Below are 19,602 nucleotides of genomic sequence, written 5' to 3'. Positions count from 1 at the left end.
GGGGGGGGGGGGGGGGAACCGCTCTAATTCCCATCCCTAGTATCCATAGCATAACCGCGTTTGACGGTCTCCCCGAGAAGCCTGTTAATAACAAGACGTGGGAGTAGACGCATGATATCACATGGTGACTCTCACGAGTGAAAGAAAAAGGAAGAGAAGAAAAAATGTCCCAGTACATTTCATCCCATTTAGGTAATACGAAGTTGTACGAGTGTTTCTTGACAACAAGCACATGACGGCCCGTGATCCGACGATCCTACCCGGTAATAATATGTCGTTCAGGGCAGATGAACCACGGAGATTGGATTCACTCCATCTCTATCTTACCAATCTCAGATTTGCTGGTTGTCATTTAAATCTTATTCTATAGTTTAAGCCCTTGTTTCTATCATGAAACATATCCCTAGTATTAGTATTTGCATATATTGGTATACTCAGGGCATCACGACGTAATATGTAGCAACGTGTGCCAAACAGCGTATAGCAACGAAACAATTATCGGAGAAACAAATATCTTGCCAACACACTGTCACCGTGAACACGAGTATATCCTACGCACGAGTTTGTATGATGCTGGTTCAAGTGGCTGATATGCTTTTTTTTTTTTATTTTTTTTTTTTTTTAGATACGGTAATTTACTTCCTCCCTCTTTCCCTTTTTAGTAGAAGAAACATAATACACAGATAGTCTACAGAGTTAGTTATATATGATACCGTTCGCCAGTCGATGCCAGGCCCCCTCCCTTACAGACGCCCCAGTATCCTCTCCCGAACGACTTGTGAGGCGACGGCCGATCCGTGCTGCAGGTTGATGGCGCCAATGATGGCCAGGATAGCTCCGTTCATGACTGTCTCAACACCGGAGGAGTCTAGCTTGTTGGGCTGTGAAGTGAAACCATGTTAGCAACAAAACTATAGTATAATAACAGAGGGGATAAAATATTTAGGTTAAAAAAAAGGGGGGGTAGAAACGTACCAGACGAGGCTTCCACCGCAGCACACGCAGCATACCCACCTCAGTCGCCAGGGCGTACAGCTTGTCCTTTCCCGCGACATCTTTGGTCGTTTCGACCGACAGGTTATCCACCTGCGTGAGCTGCTCATGGACAAACGGTTCCCTACGGTCGCTGAATTCATCCTCGACTTTGGCTCCCTGCAGCGGCTCCTTGCTGACAATGTGCTTGGTCGTCTCCATGACGAGAGTCATGCGGCCTATGATAGCAACCCCTCAAATTAGCAAAACTCCCAAAGGAAGTAGACTGCTCCAACCTCTCTCCGCTTCAGAAGGAGAAGAACGGGGGGGGAAGAGAAGAAGACGTACCCATCAAGGCTAGACGGTCATTGAACCCTCTCCTCCCCTGATCAAAGCTCTTGTGCGTGACAGCAAGCCACTTGAGCTCCTCGGGGAGCATCTTGCTCCCCCCAGGGCCCAGAAGACGGTTGTACATCTCGTCGAGAGTCTTTGGGTCGCTGTTGACCACCCACACCTTGTTCTCCGGCTTCTTGGCCACGTCCATCTGGATAGGGGCCCTCATGGCCGGAGGGGTCTGGCTCCATCGCGGAGCCGCTGCCGAACGGGATGACTCAGAGATCTTGAACGACTCGGGAGTAGGGGGTGTCGTCGTAGTCGTCGTGGTTGATGCCGTCACTGCGTCGGCGCTGTAGTAGGCGCGAAGTCCTGCTAGGCGCAGAGACTGCCGGCTGCGGGCCAGGGCTGTGCGACAGGGCTGCATCATTTTTTTTTCTCGTCTGTGATGGAAGAAAGAAGAGCCACCGGCAGCCTTGCTTTAGACAGGGTTATCGAGGATCGAGCGATCGGTTGTTGAGCAACGTCGTTCGTTGGGAATCACACGACTTGGATTGATGGCTAACGGGACCATCTCCATGCATTGACGCCTCGTCGCCAACTTTTCTCTAAATCACGTGCCACAGCTACGCGCTTTCCCTACCAGCCCCACTCTTCACCACGCGAGGCTCCGCGGTCTGGGAAGCTCTCAAGAGCCTCGACTTCCTTCTTGCCGCTCAATTCATTGTTTATGGCAATCCTCTCCCAAGATAATCCTACCGCCTAGATCTTCTGTATTTCCCTGCATCGTACCCAGCTGTATGTTCTCTCTGTGATGCGCCATTGACACCGAATCTGCCCAGACGCGCCCCCCCAGCTCGCGCATCATGACGACAACCCAGCCTGGGCCAGAGAGCCAGGCAAGCTCCTCTTCCTCCTCCCTCAAGTCACGCCTCGCCGCCGTCCTCCCCTCCGGCAAACCATTCCACATATACCACGTCTCCACTCCGCCGACGAGATGCGACGCGCTGTGTTCTCCACCACCAGGCCAGCGCCCCGACCGCACTTACTGCGAGAAGCACTTCCTAGCCGTGTCCATTGACCGACCTGCTACCGATTATGCCTCTGGGCCGACACAGAAAGTTCTCGTGCTAGGCGTGGAGATATTCATCTTCACCACCGCGCGCGCCACGACAATCTTCGTCGCCAAGGCCGACTCAACGGGATACCTGCATCTTCTCAACCTGCCCGCAGGCACACCGAGCCCCATCCGCCTGATATGCGCCACCTTTGTGGGCTTCCTCGTGGAGCACCGACGGCGGCGCGACGTTCAGTTTGTCATCAGCCTCTTCGCTCGCGCCCAGTCACAGTACCTGTTTCCCGGGAGCGCCGACAACAAAGGCAAGCATGTACTCGATGACCGCGGGCTGGTGAAATGGTGGTGTCGTGTGCTAGACCCTCTCCTCGGCGACACAGTGGGCGGTTATCTCGTCATCCCCGGGCTGGACGCCTACGAGACGCGCGCATTTACACCGTGCGGCCGTAGCAGCAAACGCAGCTGGACTACAGACCGTCACCCTCTGGAGAAGATATCGCCATACACGCGCGAATTCGACTGGGTGCCGCCCCGCTGCCTGATCCCGGCCTACCCCGATGACCCGAAATCCCGCTTCAGCAGGGAACTCGATGAGGAAGCCTCTAACACGCGCTCATTCCGCACGACGGGCTCCTGGAGGAGCGTAGGGAACCTTGCCACGTTCTGGGAAATGATGGCCTTCCGACAGGAGTGTTCCAGCGGGCGACTGACAGGCTTCATTTGGGTGGTATACGACGACAAGGAACCGAAGCCAGAGTCGGGCCAGCACAACCAGCCCCCCCAGACCCCCAAGAAGCAGCAGAAGCAGCTCACAGACATAACACCCTCCACCACACCGCGCAAGCTCTTCCCCACCGAAAGGGACAAGATTGGGACAGAAGACGAAAAGAAGGCGACTGCGGAGAAGGGAAAGAAGAACAAGAAAAAGAAGGGGCAGACAAAGAAGCTGAGTGGAATCGTCGTCGCCCGTCAGCCCCGCATCAAGATCGCCCAGAGGAACTACCTCCTCGACCGCCCCGCCCGCACAGCATATTACTCGTGGGGCCCTGCCGGCCGCGGTGACCGCATCGTCAGCGACACAGACTACAAACGCATGTCTGAGCTGCTTCTCCACCTGGACTTTAGCTCTATCGACAAAGCGGCCGGTAGTACGCGCCGCTGGGTCAGCGAGGTGGCACTCGGTTCGCCGTGGGGGTACGCGGTGATGGGAGAGGCTGACTATCCCCCCTTGCAACAACCGGCGCCACCTACTGCCGCCACCACTGCCGCCACGATTCAGCGCGGGCCACAGCAGGTCAATAACTTGACTGGCCTGGTCAAGAGAAAGAGATCGGAGTCCAATGCTCCTACGGTGTCGACTGAACCCAAAGTCCTGGCGGCTGGACTGGTTAGGAAGAAGCCCAAGGCTGATGACAAGTCGACTTGAATGACGCTAAAAGAAGGGGAAATGAAAAAGGGGGGAACACATGTATTTAATGTCTTTTGAACGCAGCGTTGATTTTTGGGCAGAATAGGAAACGGACACTCCGTAGGTACGGCATAACTGGAAACAAAAGAACGAACACAGTCTTTTCTCCACATGAATAGTACTACTACGTATGCATATACTATGGAACACCCGATGATGACAGCAAGCACCTCCACGATTATGAAAACATCTTTGCCATTTTTCACTGCAGCTCAAGACTCCCCTACCATCCGAGCCTATGCTAACCCCCTCGTATTGTTGAACAATGCACGATGCATTTCTCTTCATTGTTGAAAGTAATTCATGTTGATCGCGGTGTTGGGCCCCGTGCCAAATATGACAGACTTGATTTCGCGCATGGCCAGTTCCTCACAACCCTTCGCGGTTTCGACAGTACCCCTAGCATTATTACACGTGAGAATGGCCTTCCCGGAAGCGGCGTGATCCCTGAGACGCGCGTTGATGTGGCCTCCGAGGGAGTAGGCATCGAGCGCCACCGACGACAGGTAGCCGCTGTCGAGGGCGTCCGCTAAAGCCTCGTAGTCGACGAGCCCCTCTCCCCCCGCATTGACCAAGCGTGCCCCAGGGCGGAACCAGGAGAGCTCGCGAACGCCGATGATAGGCGGCGAGTCCTTGTCGAAGATGGGCTCGCTCAGAACCACGCAGTCGACAGAGCTGACCAGGCTCTCCAGAGAGTCATGAAAAACAACATCTACCTTGGCGCACAGAGCCTCGGGTGAGGGGATGTCTGTCGAGGGGGGACAATAGCAGTGTATCGTGACACCCAATCCAAGTCCACAGCGGTTAGCAATGCCCGCCCCGACATTCCCGAAGCCGATAAGGCCCACCGTTTGTCTGTCAAGGTTGTGAGACAAAGTCTCATGGCATGTGGTAGACTTTGCGGGATCGTTGGACGTTGCAGCTTCCATGCACTGCGGAAAGTTATGCAACACCGATATGATCATGTCCGTAGTGAAGTCGGCAACAGCGTCGACGGCTGCGAAACTAGCGTCACGAAAGATGATGCCTTGGTTTACTTATGAGCCAGTGTCCATACAAGTCCAGGGAGATGCACGCGTCAACTCACCATGTTGTGCCAATTGTCGTATATCAATGGCATTATAGTCAGTGCCAGCGCTGGCAAAAACCCTTACGCTCTTCGGTAGCAGGTTGATGAGCTCGGCATCCCATTCACCCATCTCGTAGCCGGAGTGCAAAGATGGCTGGAATATTGCGTGAAAGTCGCCCCATGTCCCCTGCTGAAGGGCCGTCTTGAACTGGTCGCGCCGTCTTTCGGCAGGCGAAATGTATATCACGTCAAACTCTTTTCTGAATTTGGAAACCTCTGCCGGATTATACGGCACGGCATCGCCAATTTGGAGGACGCGTGCCTTGGAGCTCACCAAGCCTTTGTTGTATTGGGCCAGAGATACTGGAATGGTAGGTGGATTCAGAGGCGCTGGCGATGTGGAGCGAGGTGTCGAGGCGGGCACTGGCGTGTTGACGGGCTCAGCCATGGTGTGAGCAATATGTACGAGGGAATGGAAACAGCAAAAGAGACGTATTGCACGTAAGGGCTGACAGATATGCTCGCCTTCTTAACGGATTCAGAGCCAAGGCAAATCTGTCAGTGGAAAATGATGCAGCGAAGGTAGAGGAAATGCTGCAGGTAAGTTGTGAGGTTCGGAATTCGGAGCATCATGACGGCATGCGAGGTGAGGAGCGCCGCGAGTAAGGAGCTTCCCCAGGGAATTGCAACATGTTGTCCCAAACCGCCCCTCTTCCCCATTCCTTGCATGCGAACGCCCGCCAATTGATCTCGCAAGAAAACACCGCCTGAAAGCTGCCTGATTAAGCGGTGCTATCCGTAAGTATGATACGTCCAAAACCCACTGGGAAACCTGCAAAGTGAGCCCCGCTATCAAGTTACTGTGGTTGTCTCTTGGTCGGCCTGATTAACATGCCGTATCCTGGGTGAAATGTTTTCATTCTAAAAGCATTGGCAATTGTATATTACACTTTTTGGGGCTGAATGTGGATGTTTGTGTCTGTGAGACCTGGTTCTGTGCTCGACCTTGATCCCACAAGGCTCACAACTACCAATGCTGTGGGCCGGATGCAGTGAGCCCGCGTTGTACATCTGGAGCCTCACGATGAATCGATGGTGTTTGTGGCTTGCTCATGGTAGTTCTCTTGCCTGCTTTCTCCAAAGCATCGTGGACTAGTTGGACAAGAGTCTTGTCACTGTCACGAGCTCCCAACACAGATGCACTGACTGGGAGATACTCCGTGGTCATGCTGACCTCGGACAAGTAAGGTGTCTCGCCAACTGTATGCTCAGTCAGAGAAAAAGAAGAAGAAAAAGAAATGATGTTGAGTCATCCCGCAGTTTCACTTACATGGAACAATAAGGTGTGGTGCACCAAGAACGGAAGCTAAAAGATCGGGCAACAAACTACCGGTCGTCCCCGAAGAGCTAAACAGAGAAAGGTAAGTGACAGGATTGCTTAGAAGGAGATTTCCATTTGAATGTACATACCCAGAACCACCACTCTGCCTGTACTTGGGTTGGGAAACACCATAAGGAAAGACGATGATAGTGTTGGGCCCTGCCGTCATGACCGTCTCTTCAAACCATGTCTGAAATGTATCGAGGCGGTTTATGCTGGATCTGTATTCATCTTGGGTCACATTCGCCCCCAAAGACCTTTGCTCAACATGTCAGCATCGTTGCTGCCAACCTAAGGTACTGCACACCTACCATAGATGTCTCACTGTGGCCTCTACATAAGGTTCTCTGTGGAAACGATCACGGTAGTCCTCGAGAAAGTCTTGATATGTTGCTGCATAATCGCAATAAAAGCATTGTAGAGGGGCCTTTTTAGAATGTTAGCTTATACCAGAGTCATTTGCGGAAGACGATGGCCCATACTTGGTTTAGAAATTGCTTGAGTGACTGGAGCCCAGCATTGTGCGGAGGCTCCTTGGCCCACAGAGCCTCGAGGGTTGTCTTCTCAGCTGTAATATCGAGGAAGCTCTCCAATACTCCCACAAACGTGCGAATCAGATGTAGCTGGTCATGTGGTAACTGGTGGTCTAGGTCTCCAAGGTAAACTATACTTTGGGGTGGGGTCTTTGCGGCCCCATCGTTACCGAGAACAGCTCTTGTGGCATTTCTTAACTGGCTGAGCGATGAAGCTGCCAGACCAATGGTGTCGTATCTCCTATATGAACATCAGCCAACCTGTGACAGTCACTAGGTATGATCATTCCTCTTCTTGGACATACGGGGAGCTGGTCTGTACTCCGTCGAGTGAAGCTTTCAAGAACGAAGGGCGCAGGGAGTAGACGCCAGCACGGGCTCCAGGGCTTCGTAGGCCACCAATGGCTAGGCGAATCGGTCAGTATCTGCACAAACATCCCTGGGCTGACTTACTTACAGTCTTCCCCAACAGCCGTTTCGAGCCAGCCGTAGGCTGCCGCCGCCATCGCAGCTCCAGCAGAGCTACCAGACGGATCCTGATACCCATCCCCAGCAGGGTTCCAGGGTGCTTTGACATCCACCCACTGCTGACCAGATGCAAACTGAGAGATCTTGGTCTTTCCGACAATAACCGCACCGAGATCGATGAGTTTTTGCGCATAGCTAGCTGTCTTACCAATCAGTGGTGGGTACAGAGCTGTCCAAGCTCGGCTGGACACGGTTGTCTGTACACCCTTGAGTATCATGACATCGGGTATGGAGAACCTCTGCCCTGATAGCGGTTTCTCCTTGCTCGGTGTTGGGGAGTAGAGGCGAGAGGGAACTGGGATAGACTTGAAGAGCCCATTGAGAGAGAGGGAGCTCAAGGGGATAAATCTAGCAGCATGCCATATTAGTCTTGTGCCCACTGGGCGTTGGCTGGTCATGAAGACACAATAAAAGGGGGGGAAGAGAAAAGGCCCAGGTACTGTTTGATGTTCATGGGATCTTCGGGTATGACGCCAAAGTTGAATGCCTCGTATTGGTCCTCATACAGACGCCAGGCCTGGTACAGGTTGGGGCCGTGCAGAATATAAGGGCCGGAGGGCAGATGACCGACGAAGTCGTCACCGCCATCATCGGCCGTTTGCTCTTCAAGAGAATACGTCTTCTGAGACACATGCTGACGGTTAACTGCAGTTGACGTCGTGGAATCATTACTGGTGAACTTTTCGATGAGCACGGAGCCGAACTCGGGGATAAAGACGTCGTCGACGCGACTGTACGCGTCGAGGATCTGCTCCAACTGTCCGCCGAATATCTCTTCGGTGCTGAGAAGAGTGACAGGAAGAATGGCATCCGGATGAATGTTTGCTGTTATTGAACCCTAGTTATGGCATAAGCTTAGGGGTCGGCAGATGATGAGCGAGGGGCAGAGAGGCTAAACCCGTACAAGCTTTCTGGGATGGATGAGATAGTGGATGCCGGCGATGAGGCACGTTGAGAGGGAAACCATATCGCCGGGTCAAATCAGTCTTGTATGTACCATTCGACAATCTGCTGGGAGGTGAACCAAGGTAATATGGGAAGAGGAAGTATAAGAGACGTAAGACGGTAATGTCATTAAGATTGAGGAAACAAGATAACAAGGCAGTTCATTGATGCTCCTAAAGGCAGGTACCAGTTTGTATGGATTTTTATTATTAGTACGTTCGATGTAAGCAGCTAGGGCAGGTATGACAGGGACGCAAGGCACCTGCTGAATCGGTAGAGAGATCTGCTCTCACTAAAGCGGCCAACGATAGCACTAAAAACTCACCATCTCTACTATGAGTATAAAAAACCACAGGGTCTCGGGACGCTTTAATAATGAGCTACATCGTCGATGCAAGTGAACTACAACAACCCACTGTATCCTCTCCGACAACTGGAACAACGGCACCTTTTAGGTTCGGAGGAGCTTAAGATATGCCAGTGCCATGACCTTCCGGATCATGTTTGCCTGACATCCGCGCCATAGCTATAACACACGCGTGTACCTACTTGTCAAGTATGCGGTGCAGTAATAGCTCTGCTTCCATAAATCACGGATTGCGAAGTTAACAGGCAGAATTACAAGATAGGCATTCACGGCTTAAAACATAATCAGACCTTGTGCGTAATGCCCAAAGCATGTGCGGCGACCCTGCCGGTCTTCCCACTGATCACCAAGGTATTCAAACCATTGGCGGGCTGGCCATGAAAGACCCAGGAGAGTGTGTCGTTGGAGAACCATAGATATCTTCGCAAGAGGCATTACTACCTACCACCTTAGTGGTGATAACACACTACACTATCTTTCGATGTGTTGAAACTTGACACTAACTACACTAACTATTGATTTGTTGAAGTTAACCCAAAGACGGGGTGGGGCCTTAGCCAGGTTGGTGCACGTGATAAGAATTTGGAAGAATCAGAAAGTGGGATGCAGGATCCTCGAGTACACCACACGGAATACACACGTTATTCCCATACAATCTGCACATTATGGCCAAAAATAAGTGTAAGTAACATCGTATTTCTACAGTAGGAAAAAAAAAACCGACAGCTTTTCTCTGTCCCTTCTGGTGCTGACTTCGATATAACAGCACCGACGAAAAATTCTAGGGCCGCCCGCTGGGCGTCGTCCCCCACCAACATGGACAAGTCTCTGAAGGATGTGTCGCTGCCGCAGAACACGTCGGGGCCCCAGCGCCCATCCGTGTTGGCCGCTCACCACTCTGCGGGCGTACAGAAGAAGGTGAAGCGCAAGAGCCAGATGACGTCTAAGGCGCGCAAGCGCCAGGAGCGCAGCATGCAGATGGCCGAGGCCGTCCTCGAGCGCACAAGCAAAAAGGTGGAGCGCAGCATCGACCGTGGGCGCAACGTCCAGCGCCGCAGCAAGGGATGGGACGAGATCAATAAGGAGGCTGAGGCGCACGGGGTCAAACTCGTCGACGTTGAGGATGCCGAGACGCAGGCCGACAAGGACTGGGAGACGGACGAAGAGCCGACTCCTGCTGCTGCCACCGTCCCGATTATCGATGCCCGAGAGTCTGTCGACGATGACGGATATATTGCTGTGGACGACGACGATATTATCTAGGCAGTGTTACTGCTATATTGCGGGTTGGGCGCAGGCGTTTTTGATTGATGTTTTTCCACCTCATGGGCTGGGATATGAGAAGGGCACATGACTACATGATTAATCCACAATGTTAAGACCTGGAATCTTTGACACGAAAAAATGGCGACGAATGACTCTTCCTCTTTTTTTTTTTTTTTTTTGCTTCATATGTTGACGCTATAATACCTTAGTAGTAGTAGATGCATAGTGTACGATGATATGTTGATAGTACAGGTAGCAGCGTCACCTGCCACATCAAGACGCTGAGCTATTGCGCTGTTGACTTTTTGCCCTCAAAGTACAGCCTAAGGGTGGCGCCGACAGCACCTTGGGCGGGCTTCGCTTCGAACCCTTCCGCCGCCTCAACCTCCTTTTTAACCTTGGTCACGAGGGCCTGACCATCCTTCTCCGAGACAGTACGGCTACCCTTCTTCTTGCCCACGACAAGCTCGACCTTGTAACCCTTTGCCAGGAAGCCGGAAACCTGCCTCATCTTGGTGAGGAGATCGTGCTCACTGATGCTCCACGACAGCTCGACCTCCTTGTTCTTGGGCTTGGCCGTCTTCTTCTTGCGCTCCTTGCGCTCTTTGTCGGCGCGGTACGCCTCCTCCGAGTCGACAATCTTGCACAGAGCGTAGCGGACCGGCGCGTCTCCCTTGGCCGGTACGTAGGGCTGCACCATGCGCAGCGACTCACCGTCGTTGAGCTTGGTCAGGACGAAGCGCGTGGCCAGAGGACCCTCAACAGATCCCCCGTCAAGCACCATGATCTTGGGGTCCGTGATCTCGTGGTCTCGTGGCAGACGGTCCCGCCCTGTCTTGTCCATGTAGTCGGACAGCGTGTACCGTCGATCAATCTTCTCCTCCTCCTCCAGAGCCTTTTGCCGCTCCTCCAACACATCTACTTGCCGGCGGGCTAGCCCTGCACCGCTCTGATTAAACGATCGCCATAGTAATGTCGTTGACGCAGTCAGATTAACGAGGCCGTAGGACTGTCGAGTCCATAGCGGTAGAGGCCCTGTTGTAGTCTTCTGGAAAAGGAGGCGCCGGGGGGCGCAACGGGCACCGGCGGCAAGGCTGCGCATGGTTCGGGTTCGGGAGGGCTGATGGAAAGTTGGAGAGAGGGCAACGTGTTCAATGGGTAAAATCAAAAGGCAACGGAACTTTTCATTCGCCTTGGGGGGTGTGATGTCTCCAGAGAACTTGACGTTGATGTGCTGTGAGTAGATAGAGCTGTCGTGTTTTGAGGTTCCGTACCTCGGACTTGCTTGGTGGAGAGTTAATACGTATTACTGACTGATTTGTACAGTATAATGTCAGTCGATTTCGGTGTACTATATACGGTGCGAATTTACTCGCATGGCAGTACAGATTACAGAGCACGAGTACATGCAGAGGAAGCCCGCATCCGTCGTATCCTACCAATTCGATACTTGCATGTCATATCAAGTTTGCCATTTGCAAATTAGGATTCAAAGCTTTTGTATTAGTTGATACAGAACATAACAAAGAGATCCTCTGGAAGGCTTGACCATATTATGACCGGGCGTAAGAGCTTATATGAGTGTTGAACCAAAAACACTGAGATACGCAAGGGTCATCAACTTCATCCATATTATTTAGAGCATGTAATACTAATGATCTTTATCAATACTCAAGAAGAAAAAAATACCACATTGAAAACACTCGCGCTCAGCTTATCAGGACAATCTTCAACTCCACGGGCCACGAAGTGGGGTTAGCTGACCCTGGGGTACTCCGAACTCGTAATACTTCGTAGAGGGAGGGGTCTCGAGTTCTAACACGTGATCAAAATTTAGACAATTAGGCAACGCCACCCATAATAGCAGACAGCATCCGCGGGGCAAAGAACAGCAGGACAAACGACTTCCAACAACTCCTCTTTTTTCTATCCCGACAGTGCCCTTCTTCAGAGGAGGCCCCGAAATATAGCACCATGGTGCTTCAAGATCTCGGGCGCCGAATCAACACGGCCGTCTCGAACCTAACCAGGGAACAGAACCTCGATGAAAAGGCACGTTTACAAGACGACACCCGCACCAGCGTCCGCACCAGCGTCCCCAGCACCACCTTTCATCGACCAAGAAGACGGGCGCCCATTGCTTACTAGTGTTCACAATATAGGCTTTTGATGCTATGATCAAGGAGATTTGCGCCGCCCTCCTCGAATCCGATGTCAACGTCAAGCTAGTGGGCCAGCTTCGCAAGTCCATCAAGTCGGCAGTCAACTTCAAGGACCTGCCACCAGCTGTCAACAAGAAGCGACTTATCCAAAAAGCCGTGTTCGATGAGCTGGTCAAGCTCGTGGATCCGCACGCGGAGCCGTTCAAGCCCAAGAAGGGAAAGACCAACATCATCATGTTTGTCGGTCTCCAGGGAGCCGGAAAGACAACGACGTGTACTAAGCTGGCGAAACACTACCAGTCGCGCGGGTTCAAGTCGTGCCTAGTGTGCGCCGACACCTTCCGAGCTGGAGCCTTCGACCAGTTGAAGCAGAACGCTACCAAAGCCAAGATTCCGTACTACGGCTCGCTGACCGAGACGGACCCGGCAGCCGTGGCGCGGGCGGGCGTGGAGCAGTTCAGGAAGGAGAAGTTTGACGTCATAATTGTCGATACGTCTGGTCGCCACAGGCAGGAGTCGGCGCTGTTCCAGGAAATGGTGGACATCCAAGAGGCCGTCAAGCCCAACGAGACTATCATGGTGCTGGATGCGTCCATCGGTCAACAGGCCGAGTCGCAGGCCAAGGCGTTCAAGGAGGCGGCCGACTTTGGAGCTATCATCATCACCAAGACTGACGGCCATGCCCACGGCGGTGGTGCCATCTCGGCCGTCGCTGCCACCCACACGCCCATTGTCTTTATCGGAACGGGCGAGCACCTGATGGACCTGGAGCGTTTCGCACCACAGCAGTTTGTCCAGAAGCTCCTGGGCATGGGCGACATGGCCGGTCTGGTGGAGCATGTGCAGAGTCTCAACCTCAACAACAAGGACGCCATGAAGCATATCCAGGAGGGTATTTTTACGGTGCGCGACCTGCGCGACCAGCTGTCCAACATTATGAAAATGGGTCCCCTGTCCAAGATGGCGGGCATGATCCCCGGAATGGGCAACATGATGCAGGGTATGGACGACGAGGAGGGAAGCAACAAGCTCAAACGCATGATTTACATCTGTGACTCCATGACGGATAAGGAGCTCGACTCGGACGGCAAGATCTTGGTCGATCAGCCGGAACGCATGACGCGCATCGCCCACGGCTCAGGAACTTCGGTCCGCGAGGTCGAGGACCTTCTCACCCAGCAGCGCATGATGGCTGGCATGGCCAAGAAGATGGGAGGCAACATGAAGAATCTTCAAAAGGCCCAGCAGGCCATGGGTGGTGGTAACAAGGCCCAGCAGCTCGCTGCTATGCAGAAGAGGCTGCAGAGCATGGGAGGTGCCGGGGGTGGTGCCGGCGGTATGCCCGACATGGGCAGCCTGATGAAGATGCTTGGAGGTGGAGGTGGTGCCGGCGGTGGCATGCCCGACATGCAGGCCATGATGCAGCAGATGGGCATGGGGGGCATGGGAGGCATGCCTGGTATGGGAGGTATGCCGCCTGGAAGTGGCAGGGGTAGGAGGTAATGTATCTAACTGAAGGGAATCACAACAACCAAAGAAAGGAAAAATCAAGAAAGATAAAATGACAAACATATCTGGGATCGGCGTTTATTTGGAACTTTGTCACTGACGGCGGCCGGGCTGGCTTAGTTGTACGGGTGGACTGAGCCAGCATTACGAGCACTTCTTACTATCTAGTACGTGGTTGATGAACTCACGGCAAAAAAATGAATGGAACGACGAGTATAGACGCTGATTCTCTCTCTTGACTGCCACCTAGTTACTGAAATGGAGTGTCTTTTTGTTTCTGACTGTCATTATCTGCCTGGCTGACAGTGAGCAAGACTCGGGAGACGTCAACTCTTAAATTGAAACCTGTGAGAGTCAAACCATATACACTGGTCTCGACTATATAATGCGCACCCTCGACGGTGTGGAGTATATCGCACATACGACCTCTTTCCTCCACCCTCGATCATCTCGTTCTCTCTTTGTCAAAGCAGCCATGACCTACCTTCTATCATATCTCTTTCTGAACGAAGGCCTCCTCGGTCTCATCAATACCCCCGAGGAGGCATATGCGTACCGTCGTTGGCTTAGGCAAACCAACCGGGGCTCGTATGCGCTGCCCAGTACACACGTTGGATACGGTTTCCAGTTTCCATTCTTACTATCGAAATGTTCCAGACGAAGATAGGAGAAGCCAGAGTCGCAGTTCGCGTGAGATCACGGTGAGTGTGCGCGGTCAATGGTGATGGCCATTTTCGTTATAACGCATAAGCAAGACATTCAGAGGGACATGAGAATCCCTAGAGCCAGAGGAAAAGATAGGAGAAGAGAGGAAGAACGATGTGTGCAGAGAAAACATTCAACAAAGCCGACAAGAACGTGGATAAAGGAGATCAGAAGGATTGACAAATGCCGAGGACCCCCGAGAACCCGGGGAAGGAGCAACTTGATCATTACTAACGCGGTTGCCTCACTTACACGCCACACACCGAAAAAAGGAGGGGAAATCCTCCCTCAAAGTTCTCATTCATTTATCCTCCTTCTTCTGGTATTGAATCCTTACCGCATCCATGAAAAAACGATACATGCGAGAGGAAACCTCGTACACTACAGACGAAACACGCCGAACCACCGAGAATGGCACGCGACAAACAAAGGCCGGACCACATAGCCTGATATGGGTTTTTCATAAGCGTAGACAGGGCTAGTCTGCCCGGTCCAGGGCACCAGGCTTTGTACGGTGGAGCCATAAGAACCACGCCGCCGAGCCGGAGAACACACTTTGCCTCGCACCCCTCTGACTCACGCATTTTTACGCCTCATCTCTATATATTTTTCAAGTGGGACGTTCAGTGAAGAGACGCAAACGATCATTCAAGTCGGCCCAATTGCTTCAACAGCACCTCCCCTCCGTTCCCCTCAGCAAAATCACACAATGTCGTCGTCTCAAGACTCCATCCTCACTCTGTCGTGCCCAGACCGTCCGGGTATCGTCCACGCCGTGACGGGCATCTTTGCCTCCCACGGGCACAACATTGCCGACCTGCAGCAGTTCAGTGACACCTCGTCGGACCGCTTCTTCATGAGGGTGCATTTCAAGCCAGCCCCGGCCAAGGAAAGCGCGTCGCAGGAGTCCAGTGGCAGCACTGAGCACCTTGTCGCTCCCTTTGACGCCCTGGCAGCTGAGTACAAAATGGACTACAAGATTCACCCCGTAGCGCGTAAGACGCGGGTCCTTATCATGGTGTCTAAGATTGGCCACTGCATCCACCACCTCCTCTACCGCATGCGCGCCGGCCAGCTGCCCATTGATGTGGCCCTGATCGTCTCCAACCACCCCGAGTTTGCCGACCTGGCTGCCAGCTACGGAATTCCCTTCCACCACTTGCCCGTGACGACGGCCACCAAGCAGGCCCAGGAGGAGGCCGTGCTGGACCTGGTACGTAAGAACGATATCGAGCTTGTCGTCCTGGCCCGCTACATGCAGATCCTCTCGCCTTTCCTGTGCGACGCCCTGCCCGGCCGCATCATCAACATCCACCACTCCTTCCTGCCTTCCTTTAAGGGTGCCCGGCCCTACCACCAGGCTTACGAGCGCGGCGTCAAGATCATGGGTGCCACAGCGCACTTTGTCACGGCCAACCTCGACGAGGGCCCCATCATCGAGCAGCAGGTCGCTCGTGTCAACCACGGGCTCGAGCCTAAGCAGCTAACTGCCGAGGGTTCAAACGTTGAGAGTTTGACTCTGGCCACGGCTGTACGCTGGTATGCCGAGAGGAGGGTGTTTCTTAATGGCATCAAGACTGTTGTTTTCTCCTAGTTCGATAACGAATATAACGCAAGATATTCACACTTGTTCTCAGTCATAATGGACACTTCTCTAAAAAGCATATATGTAAAAGCACGTGTATATATATCTTGTAAGGTGATGGTGATGCGGATACATGAATACATACATCTACTCAATCATCCTCGGCTCCCCACTCACCCCATCGATGACCCCCTCAACAACCTGCCAGATATTCTCTGCAACGGTATCGATGGCCCCTGCTGCACTGACAACAACCACATCCTCATCCCTCTTCGCCTCCGCCTCTCCCTCCCCCGCCAGCCCACGAAATAGTCGCCTGACACGGTTCTGCATCTCAGCCTTCTCGTATAGCTCGTCCCCCCACCCCCCACGTCTACTGGTCTCCTCGGGCGTGAGATCAAGAAACACGACCCTGTCGGGACGGGGGAGCCCCCTCTCTGGGGCGCTGGCCCAGCCCACATCGAGGGACGGGTTGCCCTTTGCTGCTGAGTAGACTATGCCCGAGTGGACGTAGCGGTCGCAGATGATGGATGTGCCCTGTTCGAGGGTACTGATGATGGTTCTCCTTTCATTCGGTGTCAGTTTCCGGTGAGAGGGAAGGAAGAAGGAAGAAAGAAAATATACGCTGTTTCCCATCGATTCGCACTGAATAAGAGATGAATGACGTGGTCTTCCAATTCTACATCACTCTTTAGATAACCGTCAATCATACCACCGATTGTCGTTGATCGATCTGTAACGATTAAGAAGCATCATAGGTAGTTAGAGATGGCAGAACAGGGAGGGAGGGAGGAAGGTCAGAAGAGAGAAAAAAAAAAGGAAACAGAGTATCAGACAGACAACATACCAGGGAACCTCATTGTCTTGACTGGTCGTCCTGCAGCCCTGAGACGCTCCTCAAGTAACTTGACCTGCGTGGTCTTACCGGACCGGTCGAGCCCCTCGAGGACTATGAAAGCTCCACGAGGGGGCATATCTTCAATACAAAAGGCTAGGGAGGCTTTGCTTTCCCTGCCTTATCGGTTCCCAGTAGAAATTCGAAAGGGGCGGGCGGGACGAGGGACTATGAGGTGAAAATTGGAGGGGTAGGTCAAAGACGTGTTGAGGGGTGGAGGGGCGGACAAGAGATGTTCTGTAGAATGGGATAGCTCGCACTGTAGGGGTTAGTACATCACCGGTACAGTCGTACAGTGCGCCATGACAGCTCCTTGAACCTCCAGACATGCGCTTCTTACGTCTTTGCCTGGTAACGAGGTGATGTGGAAAGTGGTATGTAGACGGAACCGTAATACAGTATCATTGATTCATGGTACAAATGGGAGATAGATGCATCATGAATGAAGAAAACAGTTGTTCAAGCATATATATGTAAAGTAGTACCAAAGCTAAAGGTATCCAAAACGCCGCAGTTCAAAAAGACTCGAAAAACAATCCACAACTCCTTTTACTCCTTTTCCAACCTGGATATATCACCATCAAGCGCCAAATCCTAACGAAAAAGACCAGAACACAAAGACAGTGAATCCGCTCCTCATGAACCCACATTAAACCATTACACATCAAATATTATTAACAGCTGCAGGGTTCACGACGACAGCTGGAGAACAGGCTCCTGCTCACCCTTAGCACTGCTGCTCTCCCACAGCTCAAAACTCTCGCCCGTCCCCTCCATGGGTACCAGGACTGCTGCCGTACTGCTGTTGGGGAACGGTCCAGCCTGCGAGGGGGCCATGATGGCACTGACAGACTGCTCGACAGACTGCTCTTCCGTCAACATCACCTCAGCGGTGGGCTCAAGGCCCTCGTCCGATGGGGCCTGGGGACCGGGAGAGGGCTGATAATCTTGAGCGGCGGTGGGCTCGTCGTTCTTCTGAAGCTCCTGCTCGGTTTGGGGCGTCTCCTGCTGGTTTGTGGTCTGGGGGAGGTTATTATCGTTGCCCTCCTCGTCGCCGGGGACGATGATGACCGACGTCTCATCGCAGCCATCGGCGTAAAAGTCTGCAGCCTTCATCTCGCCCAGAGCGACGCGCTCCTTGTCAACAACCATGTCACCCTCCTGGGGTTGTTGGCGCAGCCTAGCCTGGGCGCGAGCCGACGTCTGCGAGACGTCATCGACGGGTGGGACGTTCTCCTTGTCCTCACAGTCCTCGCGGCGGGCACGCTTGGCAGACTCCTCGTCCGACGAGATGTCGAGGACGCAGGTGCTGTGCTGGAGAAGGTTGGTCATCTCCTGCTCGACAGTGTCTTCGTGGATGTCGAAGAACCAGTTCGACTTCATCATCTCGGAATCGTACTTGATGCTGCTGGAGGAGGAAGCGGCCTTGGGCTTAGGCTTGGTCGACTGCAACGGGCGTGAGACGTAGCTGGGGATGGTGCCCTTGAGGGCAGCGTCGAGTGAGAATGGGGCGCCTCCTGCCGTGTTGAACGAGGGAGGATCGACGCGGGAGAAGGGACCGGCGGTACGCCTACGGCTCGAGAGAATGCCAGGGCGCTTGCCGCGGGGTGGCGAGCGGCCCGCGGGGGCGGACAAGGGAGAAGACTTGGAGATGGAGGCAGTATTGAGCCTGGCGGTAGGGGACTTGGGCTGGAGAGTACGGCGAGGGGCGGAAGTAGCAGTGAGGCCAGCTGAGGAAGTCAGGGACGAAGACAGCAGCGGCTTGGGAGTGACCACGGTCTTGAGAACATAGTTGGACGAGGGCTTGAGAATGTCATCTTTGGAAGAGAACTTGGATGACGTCTTGGCGGCTTTGGGGCGCTTGATGAAGATGGGGTCAACATTCTCGGAATCGCCAGTGGTATCAATCAATTCAGCCTTGCGCTTGGAGACGGCGGGCGAGTTGGGTATGGCTACTGCATGTGAGCTAAAAGAAGAGGGAAGGAAGAGTCATCGGATAGTAGACCTACCATTCTGACGGTTCTTGATGCTCGTCAAGTTCTGTAGACGAGCACCATCGAGGGGAGCAAACGGTTGGCGGGACACGGAAGCCATTGTGTGTATATACGTTGTAATCTGACGCGTGCCGCAGATGGAGGGAAGATGCCGGGCTTAACACGTTGATTGCCCTCTGACAAGGTGAGATGACAATGAGGAAGACGAGATGGCCGAGCTTTAAGAAGCAATGTGGTTCTTTGGCGTGTTCCCCTTCTTTGTTATTGTCACCGTGACCCTTTCCAAGAGGCGAAAGTCTAAAAATGATCACGGTCCACAATAACACACAATAAGGAGGGAGAAATATGAAAGGAGGACAGTTGATTGAATGTTTACGGAGTAATGATTTCGAATGAGAGAAAGAGGGAGACAGTGTTTGTGAATGAGAGCGAGGAAACAATAAGAACAGAATGAGGAGGGAGGAGGAAGAAGAAGAGGGGGAGAGCAGACGGAGGGGGTAAGTGGCAATGGCAGCGCTATTAGGGAATGCAGGAGCTGAGACAGGTCGGAGGGAAGGAGCGAGGCCATGCGCGTCGTTCGTACCTTGCGGGATCAAGAGTAGTAATAATCTACTCGTACATGTCACGGAGGCGTATAGCCTGTAGCATGTGGGCCTGGCCACCCATGAAGGCCTGTAGGTAGCCTGTAGATGGCTGAGCCGATCACCAAAGACTGCTGTAAATAGCTCCCCGTGTAGTGGCTTGCAGAGGAGGACGCGCCCCGTAGCACGCGAGTCGGATCGGTCTGATTGGTAGATGTAGGCACTGCTGGGCGC

General features: G+C 53.1%; 10 protein-coding genes across 10 annotated transcripts; 4 read left to right on the top strand and 6 right to left on the bottom strand.

Moving 5' to 3' along the window:
• Positions 1–743: 743 nt before the first annotated feature.
• GMORB2_2644 (large subunit ribosomal protein L15) lies at positions 744–1,732 on the bottom strand (the record flags this gene model as incomplete). The annotated part of the gene is made up of 3 exons (XM_035464623.1): positions 744–881; positions 976–1,211; positions 1,321–1,732. 3 exons carry the CDS (start codon positions 1,730–1,732, stop codon positions 744–746), a joined length of 786 nt encoding a protein of 261 aa, XP_035319293.1.
• A 439-nt stretch (positions 1,733–2,171) lies between these two features.
• On the top strand, positions 2,172–3,806 carry GMORB2_2643 (regulator of Ty1 transposition protein 109; the record flags this gene model as incomplete). The annotated part of the gene is made up of 1 exon (XM_035464622.1): positions 2,172–3,806. The coding sequence occupies one exon, from the start codon at positions 2,172–2,174 to the stop codon at positions 3,804–3,806; it is 1,635 nt and encodes a 544-aa protein (XP_035319292.1).
• A 326-nt stretch (positions 3,807–4,132) lies between these two features.
• Positions 4,133–5,365, bottom strand: GMORB2_2642 (Phosphoglycerate dehydrogenase or related dehydrogenase; the record flags this gene model as incomplete). The annotated part of the gene is made up of 2 exons (XM_035464621.1): positions 4,133–4,875; positions 4,936–5,365. The coding sequence occupies 2 exons, from the start codon at positions 5,363–5,365 to the stop codon at positions 4,133–4,135; spliced, it is 1,173 nt and encodes a 390-aa protein (XP_035319291.1).
• A 579-nt stretch (positions 5,366–5,944) lies between these two features.
• On the bottom strand, positions 5,945–8,326 carry GMORB2_2641 (Asp-tRNAAsn/Glu-tRNAGln amidotransferase A subunit or related amidase; the record flags this gene model as incomplete). The annotated part of the gene is made up of 9 exons (XM_035464620.1): positions 5,945–6,177; positions 6,248–6,324; positions 6,388–6,555; positions 6,610–6,725; positions 6,781–7,072; positions 7,137–7,236; positions 7,289–7,707; positions 7,800–8,197; positions 8,264–8,326. 9 exons carry the CDS (start codon positions 8,324–8,326, stop codon positions 5,945–5,947), a joined length of 1,866 nt encoding a protein of 621 aa, XP_035319290.1.
• Positions 8,327–9,336: 1,010 nt separating this feature from the next.
• GMORB2_2640 (Alb1) lies at positions 9,337–9,934 on the top strand (the record flags this gene model as incomplete). The annotated part of the gene is made up of 2 exons (XM_035464619.1): positions 9,337–9,352; positions 9,438–9,934. The coding sequence occupies 2 exons, from the start codon at positions 9,337–9,339 to the stop codon at positions 9,932–9,934; spliced, it is 513 nt and encodes a 170-aa protein (XP_035319289.1).
• A 289-nt stretch (positions 9,935–10,223) lies between these two features.
• On the bottom strand, positions 10,224–11,039 carry GMORB2_2639 (translation initiation factor IF-3; the record flags this gene model as incomplete). The annotated part of the gene is made up of 1 exon (XM_035464618.1): positions 10,224–11,039. The coding sequence occupies one exon, from the start codon at positions 11,037–11,039 to the stop codon at positions 10,224–10,226; it is 816 nt and encodes a 271-aa protein (XP_035319288.1).
• Positions 11,040–11,911: 872 nt separating this feature from the next.
• On the top strand, positions 11,912–13,602 carry GMORB2_2638 (signal recognition particle subunit SRP54; the record flags this gene model as incomplete). The annotated part of the gene is made up of 2 exons (XM_035464617.1): positions 11,912–12,031; positions 12,100–13,602. 2 exons carry the CDS (start codon positions 11,912–11,914, stop codon positions 13,600–13,602), a joined length of 1,623 nt encoding a protein of 540 aa, XP_035319287.1.
• Positions 13,603–15,022: 1,420 nt separating this feature from the next.
• On the top strand, positions 15,023–15,907 carry GMORB2_2637 (formyltetrahydrofolate deformylase; the record flags this gene model as incomplete). The annotated part of the gene is made up of 1 exon (XM_035464616.1): positions 15,023–15,907. One exon carries the CDS (start codon positions 15,023–15,025, stop codon positions 15,905–15,907), a length of 885 nt encoding a protein of 294 aa, XP_035319286.1.
• A 138-nt stretch (positions 15,908–16,045) lies between these two features.
• GMORB2_2636 (dTMP kinase) lies at positions 16,046–16,872 on the bottom strand (the record flags this gene model as incomplete). The annotated part of the gene is made up of 3 exons (XM_035464615.1): positions 16,046–16,463; positions 16,523–16,631; positions 16,746–16,872. 3 exons carry the CDS (start codon positions 16,870–16,872, stop codon positions 16,046–16,048), a joined length of 654 nt encoding a protein of 217 aa, XP_035319285.1.
• A 611-nt stretch (positions 16,873–17,483) lies between these two features.
• GMORB2_2635 (uncharacterized protein) lies at positions 17,484–18,887 on the bottom strand (the record flags this gene model as incomplete). The annotated part of the gene is made up of 2 exons (XM_035464614.1): positions 17,484–18,745; positions 18,803–18,887. The coding sequence occupies 2 exons, from the start codon at positions 18,885–18,887 to the stop codon at positions 17,484–17,486; spliced, it is 1,347 nt and encodes a 448-aa protein (XP_035319284.1).
• Between the last annotated feature and the right edge of the window lie 715 nt (positions 18,888–19,602).

Source organism: Geosmithia morbida (genome assembly GCF_012550715.1).
Source record: "Geosmithia morbida isolate 1262 chromosome Unknown scaffold_14, whole genome shotgun sequence".
Taxonomy (NCBI): domain Eukaryota; kingdom Fungi; phylum Ascomycota; class Sordariomycetes; order Hypocreales; family Bionectriaceae; genus Geosmithia; species Geosmithia morbida.
The sequence above is the reverse complement of the archived record's forward strand: the minus strand, read 5'-3'. Positions and strand labels throughout refer to the sequence as shown.